We start from the raw sequence: 17,823 nt of genomic DNA on the forward strand, positions 1-17,823 counted from the left end.
ATTTAAAGTTTTTAACTGAAAACTGAGGCTTCTGGTTGACCATGGAGCCTGGTGTACAGAGTATAGCCTGTTATTCTCTTGCAGTATTCTACAAGTAGTTTACATTGTCCTTAATAGTATTAGGATCTCGCCACTGTGTAATTTCAGTTCAATTTTTTTTCTTGAATTCAATTCTGTTTTCTTCCCTTGAAAAACGCTAAAGGAGTCTTTGAAGCCTAGCACATTCACAGATGTCCCAGTATCTACTTGGCATTCAATTTCCTGTTTCTGTGCTGTGTCTTTACATGGGGTGGTACTCTACATTTTAGAAATCATTTAAATCGTACTGTATTAATATATAGGTGTAAAATCTCATCCCTCCTCCCTCTCACTTCTTGCTTGCTTCCTTAGTATAACACATTTATTTTCTTTCTTCATTTGTGAGCTTTAGCACTGATATTCCCTTTTGACAAAGTCACTGAGTACGTTCCCCTGTGCTGGGCATTTTCTGTTATCATGGTATTTTTTTGCTGTAACCGAAGATTTTCCTTTGCACTTTCTCTACCATTTACGAACATAATTTTGGACTAGTTTTGGTGCATATACTTTGCATTTATGTACTTTTATATACTATTTTTTGTTATTTCTGTTGCACCTAGTTGTTCTCTGCACTTGCTTTGAACAACAGTGGCTAAAATCTATACAAATCTATACAAAAAAACCCTCAACAACAATTTCTTATTACTTAAATATCTTAACCTTGGGGAGACTTGATTAATTGTTTTTTCAGCATTTAGGACTACAGTATAGGAAGCCAAGGAATGTTTTTAAGGAATAGACTGTCTCTGCATGTTGCTGACAGGCAATATATAAAAATTACAGAATTGCAATTAATATGTAAAAATTTCATCAATCATTTAAAGTTGAAGCAGAACCTTGCTAATGTTGAAGCATAGCGATCAGATAAACTAAGCACACGTCCTTAATTTCCTTGGATTTAAAATGTTGTACTTCCCATTAAAACACTCTTCTGTAGCATTCTGAAATATTGCATTCCAGAATTAGATATCCTGTAAATGTGGATTTTGATTTTTGTTAAACATTTATATACAAATTCATGTAATATATGTGGAACAAGTTGATTTCAGAACAGCTAGCTCTAGGTATTGGAGGGTATGTTCCCAAGTTAATTAGACTTCATTTGTGTCTCAGTTTAAAATCTTATTTATGAACTATGCAATCTGTGAAATTTGGACCTCATCACAGTCCCCCTTCTGCTCATGTCTGAAAGCATATTCAAAGCAAAAGGCTGAAGAGTCAAAATGGACATGCCTAATTCCCCTCATATACGCAGTGTGGATAGCAGATATAATGGGAAACCACAGAGAAGCACAAGCCAGAGGTTCAGTTCCAAGGACACGAAGAGCTGCTTAAACCCCTTTTCCTCATAATTCATTCTAACTGTGAATATCCCCATAAGACAGAACCAAGAAGATACTTGTGGGTTTTTTTTAATATTATTATTTTATTACTTAAAACTGCCCTGAGGAAATAAAGAATGCCACTGTTCTTTTAAACAGTTCTGATTACGTGAATACTAACAGAAAAGGTTACTTAGAGTTCTTATGAAGTGATTAGTTTTCCTTTATATTTTTACAGGAGCTTCATAACGACAATATAAATTTAGTGCTATGGATGCTCATAAACCATTAGGAACAAAACAAATATCTTCTTTATAGATGGGAAGGTAGAAGGTCCTGGAAAATAATTCTGGTTTGAATGTGTGGAAGTAAATTTATGTAAATTGCTGTCAGTCATCTATGTATTCATTTCACTAGCAAAATAACATTATAGATGATCTGTAGCCAACAATTCTTCACTTGAAAACATGCAATGCAAATATTTATTCAAAACAGAAAAAGAAAATCACATAAGTATAAGCATAAATCTTACCACGCCAATAGAAAAGTAGTTATTGATGATGTTGTAAGGCACTGGGTCTCCTTTCTCATCTTTATCGTTGGGTATTACTTCGAATTTCCACCTGTCCAGCAAAATCTCTGAGCTGTTCTCAATGTCTTTTAAGATCTTCATCAAATTCTCACCTTCATAACCTAGCAAAATGAGAGCAGTTATTTAATCAAGCATAATAAAGTTTCATTCCATTTTCTTTCTCTTTCTATATGACTGGTTGGACAGGGCTCTGAGCAACCTGATCTATTGAAGATGTCCCTGCTTCTTGCAGGTGGGAGTTGGACTAGATGACCTTTAAAGGTCCCTTCCAACCCCAACTATTCTATGATTCTATGACTGGAAAAATGAAAACTATGCATATAAGACCTGAAAAGCAGGATTGAGTTTGAAGTATTGACAATTTTCCAGCACCTTTCATTAAAAGGAGTACAAATACAAAGCTGATTTCTCCACTCAGCTAAATTAATGTAAAATTCAATGAATTCTACAGATTTCACAGGGCATCAGATTTATACTGGAGAAAACTGATCTTCAAAACTTTCCAATCCCTTGAATTTTCTGAACTATTACAGCAGTTATCCAACAAGCTAAGGTTACACTTTGCAAAATGTTCTCGCTATGAAATTGATCTTAATACTTAAGTTCCTTTGATTTCAAAATTTATGGAAAAAAGACATACAGTAGGTTTGTCTGATTAAAGTCTGACAAGAGACTGAAAGGTTAAAATCTGTCTACTATTTTTTGTCAATTGTTTCAATGTGGTTTAGCATAACAAATCCAAAATTTAAAATCCATACCTGATGACTTATCAGCAGAACTAACATTTTTCCACCTTGCAACAACTTCTTTATGAGCCTCATCCTGCTCTGTAGAGACATCTTACTCTTACTTGCCAAGAAGCACTCATATGTCTTTAGGTAATTCACTACTAGTAGTAGTTCTAGTTCAATACACTGTCATCTAAACCCAGCAGAAAACTTGTTTACGCACTCCTGAGTATAAACATAATTTCACTGTTTGCTTTGTGACATTATCAACACTAAATACTATTCAGACCGTTGCCTTTGTAATAGATAACTAAGATCTGTGGATTAATTCCTTCTTCAAATCAGAAATAAATGTTCATATTCAAGCAACATGTACTTCCTAGGTCACTAAGAGTTTTAGCAAGTGAAGCCATTCAAACCCTCCCTCCTCAAAACCCACTGCTGGTGTATTTCTTTATGGTTGCATAGTATGCTTTTGTTAGTTACTGCCAACCACGTCATAACAGCAGCATGCACAATTCCCTATGTGTGCATCCTGGAGATCACTCACCAGCAATTTAGTTTCTGGAAGCCCTGTCTCCTCTCCCATCTATGGAAGCCCCAGAAAATCTGTGTTATGGCATTGGCTACCACAAAGCAACTGGGCAAAGAATGATTAAAGCCAGAATATTTTCATACTGTCTTTTTCTACTTTAATCCAGATGAAATCACTCAAACCAGAAGGTAAATAAATAGAAGTGAATGGAAAGACAGGTCCTGATGAATGTAATCAAATGTTCCTATAGCTGACCATGGTTAAAACAGGAAGTTGGACTAGCGACTTCCTGCAACCCCTTCCAACCTGAATTATTCTATCTCTCTACTCTACGAACTGTGCAGAAAGGGAAGTAAGGCTGATTTGATCGGGTTTTGGGTTGTTTTGGGTTTTTTAAAAATTTTTTTTCCTAAGACTATGTGAATAAACAATCACCAGTCATGACAGAGAATAAAGCAGATCCTCAAATGATTTGACAGAACATTATGGTTAACAAAGAAGTTCTATAGCACAGAAACTACTCAGAATTTGCTAAAGACTATCTGGTAACCAGGCAGACATTTGACAAGGAAACTTGCTACAATGAGACAGAAGAAGGAAGAGATATCTAGAGAGCCTGAGAACCTACAGAAGTTCCAAATAAACAGCCAAGTTCCAAATACACAACATCTCGACTGAAACAACTGAGACCTGAAACTGAACTGTCCGTGAGCCCATAAACTGACATGCTTTCACCAGAGACTGAGTCTTGCCTAAGACTTTCTTCTTTGTGTCTCTTTCAAGGTATCTTGTAATGAAAATAAGTTATCAGAGGAGCTGAGAGTAATGCTCCATACATCCAGTAAAGGATGCAAAGGGTATTAAAGGTTTGACTTTACATATATTCTCCTTTCAGCACTCTTTGCCTTCTCATTTCCTGATAGATAGCACCACAGCACTTATTGTCTGGAATGCTCTGCAGGAGAAGAGAAGGGGGGAGGATCAAGGGAACTAGTCTGAGGCTGAGACACATTTTTCATTTAATATTTATGAATATTAAAAAAGATGAAACCACTCCAAACCCATTATTACCTGTTTTCAGTAACCCTTTCAGCACAGCCCCAATTAAAATCCATTTAAGAATACTGTCTTTATAAGGTACTGATCAAAGAAATAACTGCAATACAGATGGGTAAAAAGCCAACCAAATAGCTGTATGCTACTCATTGCACCTTGGAACCTTTCTGATGTCAGCAGAAGCTACAAAGTATGAAGAGTGATTACAATCTCTAGTATGTATAAAATTGTGCATATGTCATTTACAGACAGCTAATTCCAAAAATAGGAAAGGTGATAATGGTTTTTTACCTACATCATAAGAAACAAATACAAATGTTGAGAGTAGACTTTGATGCAAAAGTTATTTTTTTCCTTTTAATTACATAATGCATTGTATTTTAATTTGTGTTTACCTCCTCCCCATCTCAGACACCTTGCTAAATCATTGCCAGTCCCAAGAGGCAGGATAGCAACTGGAGGATGCTTAATCAAGTTCGCTTTCTCTGTGAATAAAGAAGGAAAAAACATAACTAAGGAACAACAACAAAAAAAAAATCTAATTGTATGGTACTGATAAAGTAACTGTGTTAGATTTTGTTTCAGTGAAAGACAGTGATACGTTTTGTTTATGAGATTATGCTGCCTGCTCAGCAACAAGCATTTCACCAAGCTACTCCATTATGAAGCGCCTTCTCCAGTCAATATTCAATCGTTAATCCCAATTTACTTGATTGTTATTACACGGACTTTTGTAAACCATAGATGTGATAGACATTCATAAACAGCAATACTCAAAATCTTCCCAAGACTGAACATGTTGTAGTCTCGGCTCTGCCATTCCTAGCTATGAATGCAAAAGACTAATAGTTAAGGCCATGAATAATGAGATGAATCTTGTACTTTTCATCTGGGTGACCAAATTTGTGTTCAACTGTGTATTCAGTTGGATTCATGTCTACACATAAGCACCATTACCAAGAATGCCCTGGAACCGACACCAGATGTTTGCCCATCAGGAATTAAACCCGCTATTCAAAATGAGCATTGATCATCTGATCAAGTCTCTAAGTCAGTATTTTGTATTTAATAAGTAATGTTTTGAAATGTATGAACTTACAGTGTCTTTTGACTCTTTGCTGGTACTTTTGTAGCATTTCAAGCCAAAGGATCTCTGTTCAAAATCTAATGGGAAAACTCTTGGCAAGAAATACAGCCTATCTGAAAGCTGGAAGTGGGGCAGCTATCCCCAGGTATAATATTTCAAATATATAATTTGTCAAATTCACCATTTAATTGGAATGAGTAGCATGTCTACTTTCAAAGTTATATTTGAATAGTTAAACAATCAGCTATTTTGTTCATACAATTATGCACAATTATCAGCAATTCTCAGCAGGAGTTTATATAACCAATGGATGTGACAGGGACATCTTGTTATTTATCAGTTTCTCTCATCAATAGTTTAGGAAAATTTAACATTCACAATACCAGTGTACTGCAAATCTTTAAGAGAAAATTTAGTATTTAATAGAATAATAAAAAAAATATTTAAAAGTCAAACTGAGGAGAAAAAAGTTTGCATTTTTTTTCCCTTTTTTGTTTTTTTTCTTTCCATTTTTTCTTTTCTTCTTGCTTTGCTCTCAGCTAAGATTCTTTGTATATCAGCAGATCAGGGAAGAAAAGCTCAAACTCAAAAGCATCTGTTTCTGGAAACAGGTGATTTCTTAAACTTTCTATGTCATAGGACTCTTGTTTGCTAAAAAGCAGCATTGAAAATCTATTTCCTGCACCTATGAAACAAATGGATCCTGGATCTCCCAAATAATTTCTTAGTTCTGTACTGTACCACAAAAATTGCTGCAAAAGATAGTATTTTATTAAGACAAAATGCAGGGTTTTTTTTCAAATAATGCCACTGAAAGAGAAAGTAACTGCATGGCATTTTAGATCTCATGAAAAAAGTGATGACACAATTTACAGCTGTAAAACTTCACCCCTTCCAAGTTTAGGCAATACATTTGATATTTATGTACATTGATTTATGATTCTGAAAGCTATCTGAGAGTTACAATTAACAGCTCAAATTTGCAAAAAGATTTTTTTTAAACCAAGATCAGAAATATGCCTTTGCTATCACCCATTCCGTCATGACATCATTTTTACTTTTCACGGAACTTTAAAAGGTTTTCTGGTCCCCACCTACCACAAAACACACACTTTTAAACACTCTTCATTTAAACTTTCAGTTGAGTCTTTTGACCTCTTTTCATCCCCTTCCTAATTTCCATCATCACATACCCATTTTTTTTCTCTCCTGCCCCTCAAAGGCCAAATAAATGATCATGAGGTGTGGAAGATATTCTCCCTAATAAGCCTGGAGAAGTTGAAGTCTGTAGTATCTTGACTTCTGGGCCTTCCTAATGATTTGTACAGAGGGCCACAAACACTGGATATCTAGGGATTCTGAATATCCTTTGAAATTTGAATATCCTTAAAAATAATCATGTTCCAGACTAATAAATTTAAAAAATGTAATGAACAAGATCTTGTTTGAAATAGCTGCATCCATACTTCCATGTATAGGGAAGAGCAGTAAAATGAAAAACAGTCACATAAAACTATGTAAACGCTATTGATTACCTATGCAATCCAAAATCCAGCCTACTGTTCCATCTCCACCACATGCTAGTACTCTGAACTCAGGAACATCCCGGAAAAAATTTAACCTAAAAGCAGTAAATGAAGAACTAGTTATTATAAATGCATTGTACATTATGCAAACATTTTATGGCTTAAGACATTTCATTTAATACTAAATGGCAAATGAACACTTGAAATAATAATCACGTCTGCTCATACATACATTTTTTAGACAAATACAATCCAACATAGTATTATCTGAAAATTTTAATATGGAATTGTTAATCCAAGGGTTACTATGGTACACTAATACTAGAAATAGCTTGGACCTGATGGTTAACCCAAATCTTTGTCTCAGTTCAAATCCTGTCAGAAAGCATTATCAGAAAACATTATTTGTTTACCTAGTTGTAAGTGGGTATGTAGTCTCTCAAGACAGAAAAATGTAAGGTGGCTAAATGTATTAGCTGTATTTCCTTGTGAGGTGCTATCTATAAATGCATATGAAACCAGCATATTTCTGATAGTACACTAATAAATAATAATCTGAGCATTTTGTGGTTGATAAAAACAAGTTTACACCATGGTTTAATACAAAATGAGTAAGCACCAGATTGCATGCATCCATTCCATCATCCAACAAACCATATTTTAAAAGTGAAATATCTTTGGTAATATTTGCCTGGCTATCTCTACTTCCATATCCATCGAGTGCTGGACAGTATCACCACCTCATTATCCACTTCATTCAATACCAATGTTCCATAATGCTGAAAAGCGAGGATATATTAAAACAATTCTAAGTTGCAATATTTTAAATTTAAAAGCATCTTTTCAGGACAGCTTTGGACAGATACTGAAATTAGTTCTTACACATAAATTGTAACTAGATAAAAACATTCCAGTAATTTTGCTGAATTACTATATATATGTGTGTGTGTATGTATGTTCATATCTATTCTATTCATTACTGTCACAGACATATTAATGCATATTCTATAGGCTAGTGACCAGATCTGATTTCCAATTTGCAATCTCCTAATAAATGCACAATTACTACACTATACCCAAATTCTTCAATACAAATAAATATATACAATAACTTGCAAGTGTTTTATTCAAGCTATTTTCCATATGAAACTTCAATGCTGCTCAGAGAATGGTGTTGCTGTCCCTAGAAAGTTTTAAAAATTCTTTTAGGCCTCTTGACAAAATTAAGAACACATGAAAAACATGAGTAAAAGAAAGAGCATGGGAGACAGAAATGAAAAGCATAAAGGTCAAAAAATGTTATTTAAGATGTGGAAGACAACAGGACAACTTCTTGTTCTATTAGTTTTCAACCAGAATTTCAAGGTTAGCAAAGCTACATAGAATTAAGTCCATCACATTGTTGTCCCACTCTCTCTAATTTTCTCTGCTCAGAAGAGCACTTAGACAATTAGATGTGTCAAGTACAATGTCTGAAGGATGCTTACTCGCTCTGTACTAAACCCTGCTTTGCCCTTCTCACTTCTTATGTTCTATTTCACACGTCTGCAGGACAAGAGCTATAGGATCTCTTCTGATCCAAAACATCATGTGCCAAATCACTCGGGGAACACATCTTCTAATAAGCCTGTGTGCTGAAAAACCCTCTGCTGGATGTCACCTCCTACCACTGTAAGAGTGGGCACTGAGATATGCCCTGGCCCACAGGTATGCATCTCTGTCACTTCACGAGACCTGGCAAAGAGACAAATGCCTCCTGTCACCAGCATTCTCACTTTGACCCAATGTGTTGGGTCTGTAGAAAGTTAGCAGATTTAATTATACTGCTTCCAGTACTGAGGGCATTTCAGATTAGTTTAAAATCAAATTTTAAAAGGTGACGGCAGAGTACTAACTTCCATAAATATTTAAGCATTTCTACTACAAGTAACAGATGTCAAAGTCTGGAAAAAACAAACAAAACCAAAACCCAACACCAAAAGCATAGGGTTGATGCTAGCATTAATCGAGATAAGCAGAACAGAGACCTAAACCTCCATCTCCCTTTTTATAAACAAGCATCCTCACCACATGGCTATCAAACATTCTTTTTGTTTTGACTGTATATTTAATCTTCATCAAAAAAGTGTAACTTCCAAAGAAAGTGGGTTATTGAAGAATCTGACAAAACTATAATGTCAAAAAAATTCCCAATAAAATTCATTCACATTTCCCCTAGAGCATTTTATATTCATACACACTGAATTTTCCAAACAATTTCATAGTACAGCATTAAGTTCATATGGCTTTTTCTTTTTATAAATTTAAGTATAAAAATGATACATACGTTATATAAATACATAACACAGAAAATACATAAAACTAAAGTCAAATATGCCTTACATCATATATTTGCATACATAAATACAGTGTATATAAATATACTATAACAAATATAAATATTTATAAAATCAAGTTAATTTATAAATTTAAATATAGTTATATAATTATATATGTAAATAAATCTCATTCATTGAATTAGAATGTGCATTACACATTACATTAAGAGTTGGGAAGGGAACATGGTTTTCTGTTTATAAGGTTTCATTCAAACTCAGTAAGTGTTATAATTGTAAAGAAAGAATTTGACAGATTTCTTAATAGAACTTAAGGTAAAGAGTAAGTATTGCCCATCAAGACAGCTTTAGTCAATTAGTGGTTTAATAGCACCTGTTACCTCTTATACACAGAACATTTTTATATGGTTTGAAAAAAAAAATTGTTGAAGAACTTCATAAAAGTTGTTTGAAGTGAAAATAAAAAAAAATGGAAGTCATTGTAAAGGCATTGTGCACTGTCAGACTAAGGTAAAGGACCAGAATAGAAAATTCAGTTCTATTTTCTTGAACTGATTCATAAAATTGTACAAGAATTCTAGGTATATGTCATAAACATCAAATAACATAAAAATATAAACCAGTATGTACAGTGCGATTCTTCCCCAAAAGTTTTATCTCTACTTTAAAAAAATTATTATTATTATAACAATTTTGATGATTACTCTTTACATAGCACAATATGACAAATATGACATTAAATACAAAGAACAAAAGTCCATTATATCAATAGCCTTTACAGAAATTATGTCAATAACCTTGACAGAAATTAAATAGGATATAAGAAACAGGTAAATCAGAAACTTTAAAACATGTATTTTATTGGTATCAAATTAATTTTTACTATAATTCACAAAGAATCATTTAATACAACAAAAAATTATTTAGATTTTTTTTTTTCAGTGAAGAAAAAGATTGCCACTAAAAAAAAAATTCCCCTTTTATATGGATATGAGAATAGGTAGATATTGTTTTATACAGATTTTATTTTTATAGACATTATAGTAAAAAGTTTTCCTATATCACTTGACGTAGTCAGTGGAGCTGGAATGGCACATGAGAACATTAGGCTGGTACAGACTGTAAGCCAAATTACACTTACTCAATTACTGGCAAAAAGGCAAGAAGAAAGATCAGCAGAACTTCTACTAACATCTCCTACCACAGGACAAACAAAACTCCTGATACATTTGGGAATAAAAGATGAAAAGCCACAGCTATAGTAATCCACAGGAAGACAAAAACCATGTATGGCTGCATGCTAAGGCCTTAAACAGCAGGATATTTTTCGTAGGTGGATTGTTAGGTGATTCTGGAAAATAAACCATTTTTCTTTCTACTGAGAATGGACAATACAACCAATCCCTAAATGTAGATTACAAGAGATTATTGTATTTGATCATATTTCTATCATCCAAATTGACAAGATCATCTAACTCTTGCTTGATGATCAAATTCTTACATCATTAAACTGCAGCTTTCCTTTTTTTACAGTATCTCCCAACTTTTCACATTCTACAAATTTCATAACCATACACAGTTCTTAGTCCATAGTCAGTAATTAACATAGTAAATGGGCTCAGTCATAAAACTGAGTTGAAAAAACTATCAATAGATATCTTAATCTTGATAGCTCCCTTGTAAATTGACCCGTTTAGTCTTCCATAATCCAGTTTCCTACCTGCTGGAAGTAAAACAAACAAATTTAAACCACTGAATGTGTTTTGATATCAGCCTACTTTTATTTTATTTTGCCAGACACAAGGATCACGCAAACAGGCAATTATTGAGTTTCTGCTGATAAATTAGTAATTTCCATCTGAAAGATGGCAACTGTTTCAACTACCTATACTACTCTAATTCAGTTTCTCATAATCACCTCATCAAATCCATATGAATGCAGAGAAACTGTTTATGAATAAAACACCAACACTAGAGGACTTAACTACTTGCTGTTGAATCATGCATTTAATTGATTTATGCACAGATAGCACACATACACCACCCCCACCCCCCCCTTATTATAGAACTGTTTTAGGAAATCCTGTCCCAGTCACAGTAAAACTGTTTTAAAACATAAATTGCAATGATTTCCATTTAGGTACCTCCACATTACTTTTTCCCTCATTCCCAGAAGCCCTGCACTATGTAGAGATTTCAGGTGCTCAGCCACACAAGGTGGCATAACAACTGCACTGTGTGAAATCGTTCAGCCAGTCTTCTTCACTCACAGTGGAAGCAAAAATTAAAACTGCCAATAGCCCAAGCAAAGAATAATCCACTGATATTGGTATCTCAGGACAGATATCAGCTAAACATAAGGTAAATTGCAAATTATCAGTGGATATAAAAATACTACTTAACTTGGTACATTTCTCCACTGCAAAGATCAAATTGCAAAAAAGGGAACAGAACTGAGTATCTGCCTATATTAGAGAAATTTTCTCTTAAATATTCTAAATGGCATTAGACCTGCTTCAGCTCTTGTGGCTTAAACCCATGTTTTTACTGAGCTGCTTTTACAGTTGCCTCTGAGTAATTCGGATTCAAGTTTTTGGAAAAGGAAATTGATTCAGAAATAAACTATCAGTAAAATTCGTAAATACTTTTGTTTCATAGCTTCTCAGCCAATATTACTATACACAGTACATGAACTTTGCCAATTACAATACTTGCACCTAATTGTAATCAGCTGCAATATAGCTCTGGATTACGACTTACAGAGAAACTGTATTAAAAGTTATTTGTTATGACTTCTGTTTCAAAACTTCTGTATTTGCAGTAATAAAGTAGGCTGGCCTTAAAGGTATTCAGACAATAATATTGAACCAATAAATATGTAAAATCATTAAATTCTATAAATATTTCTTTTTCATAAAGTGTGGCATAAATCAAATACAGTAATATTATCAAAATTTTCTTGAATGGCATCTGTAACTTATCAGTTTGGTAATTACAAGTGAACTAATACAACATTTACATATTGCAATAGAACTTGTTGCATGTGAATGGAAGTGAATAAAAGATACAACATTCATCCTAAATGTCACCAGCTCAAAGCAAATTAGAGTCTGCTAAACCTTCATTAACAGATTTATGTTGACAAAGGACTAATCTGACAAATCTCTCTCGCTTCCAAGTGAACCCTGTAACTTTGTCCATTTTCGAATTCACAGTACTGAGTTTAATCTAGCAATTTCACTAATTTAGATGTTCAGCTCACCACTGATTTTTCTCAAACTGTCCACAGGAAAGTATCAAGTTGAAAGACAAAGCAATTGCACTGTTGCATTGTTTACTCCTTTATTGTAATGACCATATTGCTGTTATTTTACTAAACAAAGCAAATACAATCCCTGACAAATGGTTATTTACTTGAGAATATGAATGAAAATTAAACACAGTTTTTCCTCTTCTAGACTGCCAAGCTGAGCTGGCCATGTAACTGGACAACATACACACTTTAACCTCAATACAACTCTCTGTTACAGTTTTCTGTATACTGTGATGACACTATTCATGAGACAGTAATTCCAGTAAATCACTCTAATAAAAATAGTTTCAATAAATTCAGTTTATCATTGCATGGCCAACATATTCCTCTCCTGGAATGACATTTTAATGTGCGAAAGTTAACTGGTAGATCCATATATTGGTTTCAGTTCATACTTTCTAAAGATAAAGATGGCTGCCAATTTCAAATCACAGGCTTGCTAAAAACCATGATGGCACATTTAGAAAAACAAGATCCCAGTCCTTCAGTGTGTGATCATATGGTGTATTGAGGGACTCCACGAATATAGGGGACATTTTAGTGTCAGGTACCAACACTGAAAATATTGGTCCACATGATATACTTCACACTCAAAAATACCATTAATAGCATAGAATTATAGAAAGCTCTGGGTTGGAAGGTACCTTTAAAGATCATCTAGTCCAACCTCCCTAACATGGGGAGGGACATTTTCCATTATATCAGGTTGCTCAAAGCCCTGTCCAACCAAAACTTAGGTTTTCCTTAACTATTCCTTAAGATGTATACCAACTTATTTCTACAGTATAGCATTATAGTCAGTCAATGGACCAAATCATTCTGATACAGATATTGAACAATAATGATAGTGTCAAACCTATGATCCCTGCAAGAATGAAATTTGCTTTATCTGCATAATACCCACAAGGTGGATAGCTGCCTTGTAGATCTGGGAGAGAGCCAGTCAGAAGAAGAAATACAGAAGCATTTGTTGGAAAAGTAAATCAAGGTGTGCTGGTGTGGTGGTTCAGTCCCTGACGGGGTCTGAGACCACGCGGCTGCTGCCCCTCCCCCACAAAGGGAGTGAAATACAAAGCCCCGGGCTGAGATTACGAGAGGTTTAATACAACAGTGCAACAGCAACACAGCAAACAACAACAATAACAATAACAGTAATAACAATGAACAGAGCAAGATATATACCGATACAGCAGTGAAAGAGAGATCGCACAACACACGCGTTCCCCGGATCTCCCGCGCTTGGGCGCCCGGAGGTAACATCAGCATGGTATTGAATAACCTGGCTAGAGCTTCCCCCCACTGCTGGGGAAACTTAACCCTATCCTAGCTAAACCAGGACATCTGGGTAGTGGGTGGAGATGTCATACATTCAGAAGTAACTTGACTGTAATAGTCAAAAGCTTATTTTGGGGTGATCGAGAAAAGAGAACCAGTTCAAGAATGCAAAAAGAGCAAATAAGCAGGCTAAAGGATGTGGCACAAGCTTTTAAAATAGATTTCAGACAAACGCTGTGTGTGGCAAACACTGCTGAACATTTACAATGGTTAAGAGAGAGATGAATTAATCTGGCTCACGACTTTGGAAGTCTAGACTGAGATAGGAGTGGAAATTGGTGATATTTACAATATTTAAACATTGTGCTATGTGTGCAGCAAACACCACAGATGTCATATGAGTAAAAATACTGTTAAACAGCTGCTTAAAATATATCTCTAAACTCAAGGTTTAGGTTTCACATGTGGAGACTTACTAAGTTCTAAGTATTACTGATTTATGGTGCACAACAGTAATTTTAATCATTAGAGTACAACCAACCCACCATGCTTTGTCATTCTTTGGCAAAAATGTAATTCTTCCAAAGAAATATGGATCAGGTTCAAGGTTTTGTTCAGGAGAAAATAACTATGCAGTTATTATCTTCTAAAAATATTCTTGGTGTATATATCTTCCCAGAATACTCTGGATATTCCAAATGTCCAACAGCAAAGAAACGCTCTAGCAATCAATTCCAATAATCAGGGAAAACAGTGTAATTTTCAAAATAGGCCTATTGCTTTGTGAAGTTATAAAGGCCTAGGTGCTGTAGATTCCCAACTAAATTACAGAGTAAGTCTTAGGGATTCAGTGTGGCTGTCTTGGGCATCTTTTAAGTGGACAGAATTTAAGATTTAAAAAGGCCTGTTGAAGCAAACTTGCAGGTAGACTTTAAAAAAATACATGTTCTCCAAATTAAATGCTTAAGGGACTTACAAAGAAATACAACTTTTGTGGATATAATTTCTATTATACAGTATAAAAATAACATAAATTAGACACTTTAAATAATAGACTTAAGGGAACAGGAGCCTTTTCAGAGGGACAAAGCCTTTGTGAAACAGTGACCTCTCTACAGAGTCATGTGGGTCTGTGGCTCGACTGCTATTCATCCAGCTATTATTTACCTCTCTGTGAGGTGAACAAGAACTGAATTTCAGATTCTTCAGGATCATTAAATCCACAATAACAGTTGTTGTTAGAAGTAGAAGACTCCTATAGAGATATAACAACCAAACAGGGAAACTCTTTTCAAGGCTAAAACACAGGTGCTAGGCACAAATTACACAATGTATCAGCCTGGCAATTTTCACGTCACTTTGTTAACCGTGGCAGTCTACAACTGTGGAGTACCTTTTATGCCTGTGTTCAGCTGCCGAGCTTACAGGGTTTCTCCAGCTCACCCATATCTCTCTGCTCCCAAATAAAGAATGTCTAACCATTAATTATTATACCAGTGTTTAAAGTGTACTGCTGCCCTTTGGCTGAGAGCGCCTTGATTTTCAGGCCTTGCAGCGGGTCACAGTTTCCATTGTTGGAAAGGAATCAATGTCAGAGAGTCGGCTACTGTGCAACATTTGCATCATGTCCATATTTTTATATAATTATATATATAAATATATATAGAGAGAGAGCCTTGACATAAACAGCTCTGAAAACCTTAGCTTAGGCATACTAAGAAGCTACAAAGAACATCTTTGTCGCTGTCCCTGCAGTTCTCCAAGCACCATCCCATCTATTATGAAAGTAGGTGACACATCCACTTAAGCAACTGCACATTCAGATAGCAATACTAAAATTTGTTGTCAACTTGTTCAAAATATTTTTCTGTTGACCTGCTACACATCAGCATATTTATAAAAACATGCAAAATAAGTGATACTACGAAGGGTGGTTTGTTTGGTTTTTTTTTGGGGGGGGGGGGGGGGGGTGTTTGTTTGTGTTTTGGGGTTTTTTTTTAAGGAGAGGAAAACGATATATGTATTATTTATAGATTTCAAAGAAATTCAAATATGGGACTCCACTAGTGATCCTTCTTCCTCTGAATAAAAATTATTTTATCCTTGTTCCAGCTCAGGTCTGCTAAGGAGTCCTTTATTTCAACACATTTCCATGAAAGAATATGGTTATCCCACTCAAGAGGAAGAACAAAAGACCTAGTGATTGAGTTGTTGACTTTTTTAAAAAAATACAGTGGTTTCACAGTCCCCCTAGATTTAGGATTTTATTGGTCTCCTAGTTCTCTTGTCTTTCTCCCTGTTATCTAAACAGGAGATACTTAGATTTTTGACAGAAATGAACTTGAAATATTAATTCATGTTAGCCACAGAACTTGGGTTTGGAACTCAAGTTAGAAAACTTGTGAATGTTATCTTCTTGGTTGATGACAGCAGCCCATGAGAAAAATATCATCATAAATCAAAACATTAACCTGTGGGTTAAAGAAGACAGCTTGGCTCTACCAAAAACATGCAGATTCTACCCTAATACTATAAACATTCTATAGGTTAAGTAAACATGTCTGAAATTAGTATTCAGAAGTAAAAAATCTAAAAATAGACTCAACTAAAATGTATTACAATAATCATAAATGCTTTAAAATAAATATACATTATGTTTATCCCTTTCCACTAAATAACAATAATTGACATGAAGAATACACTTTTGTTTTTCTCTGCGTTGTACAATCCCCCACTCTGTTCCATTTTAATCTAAATGACACATATGGCAATATTAAATAAATGTTACATTTTGATTGACAATCCAGTATAACTGGCATTATAGAGATGGATGAGTGAGTGGACGGATGGATGGATGGGCAGATTTTTATTAGGTAATCCAGCCCTCACAGAAAGGGAAACAAGGACTGGTAAGTGAAATACAGTTTATACAACTGCTCGCTTAAGGAACAAATTATATGCAGCCTACATAGCATTGCTAGGGGCAAGAAGTGATGGCAGGAGATAGACTGGAAATTTAGGATTATTTATTTCTGTTGAATGAATAAAAAATATACCAAAACAAGCTTAATAAAATGCAGTGTCTGTTTGAAAATTAATTAGAAATTTCTTCAAAGTGACTCTGAAGTAAAACTATTTCGATTCCTAATAGGAAGAGAAATTGAAATATTTTCTAAAAAACACTGTCCTGGTTCAAAAGACTAAAGTTTAAATCGCTTCAGTGCAAGGTTTCAGTTTGAACTTAACACTGCCCTCTTGTGCTTCTGCCTTAAAATACATGGTAATTTACATCACAAGATACATGAAAACCAGAAGTCAGTAATGGACACAAATGCAGTCAGTAAGTGGGGTTTGATTTTTTTTTTTTTTTTTTAAAGGTTCAATGAAATAAGATGAATATGAACAAAAATATTTCAGTTGTTTTAAAAGTCATCATCTCAATCTCTAGTATCGCATTCCTATTATACCGTATGAAAAACAACATTGGTTACTAGTTTTGTCTCATTTAAAATTTCTTATAAATTCCTGAAATAATTTTCTGTAATTTTTCTACTCTGCGTACTCTTTGGACTAAGATTACTTGAATTTTCCATATGTGTCAGGACTAGGATAACAAAATACAAACAACAAATATCATTTGAGTAGTAAAATAGCACTTGCTGGTACAGGACAAAACTACAGCCATGAAAGAAATCACGCATGTCTTCATTTCCATTTTTTGAGCAGGTTTTGCACCATTCTGCAGGTTGCACGGTAGCCACAATGTAGTGCAAGATATCCTGAGAATCTTAACTTCAAAAAGGATTGGGCCCAACCCAATTTTCACTTTCATCGGTGCTATACACATCCCAAGTCTAACACAGTAAATGAATGGACAGCTGATGTAGAATGGTTTTAAGAAAGAATAGCTTCCTGTGTATTTGGCCTTAAAACCAGAAATACTGGCAGAAACTGTCAGAGCATACTCTTTCCAGT

The 17,823-nt window shown here is 34.6% G+C and overlaps 1 protein-coding gene across 4 annotated transcripts in view; it reads right to left on the bottom strand.

Moving 5' to 3' along the window:
- The window catches only part of DGKB (diacylglycerol kinase beta), a 356,999-nt gene that overhangs the window by 198,628 nt on the left and 140,548 nt on the right, over window positions 1-17,823 (bottom strand). For all 4 annotated transcript variants that reach the window (XM_074836682.1, XM_074836664.1, XM_074836674.1 and 1 more), the window contains 3 exons: window positions 6,934-7,019; window positions 4,707-4,796; window positions 1,933-2,093 (listed from right to left, as the gene is read on the bottom strand). In XM_074836682.1, coding sequence (XP_074692783.1) covers window positions 1,933-2,093; window positions 4,707-4,796; window positions 6,934-7,019 — 337 coding nt within the window. The remainder of the gene's footprint in view (window positions 1-1,932; window positions 2,094-4,706; window positions 4,797-6,933; window positions 7,020-17,823) is intronic.

This window comes from Strix aluco, chromosome 1, assembly GCF_031877795.1.
Source record: "Strix aluco isolate bStrAlu1 chromosome 1, bStrAlu1.hap1, whole genome shotgun sequence".
NCBI classification, from domain to species: Eukaryota; Metazoa; Chordata; class Aves; order Strigiformes; family Strigidae; genus Strix; species Strix aluco.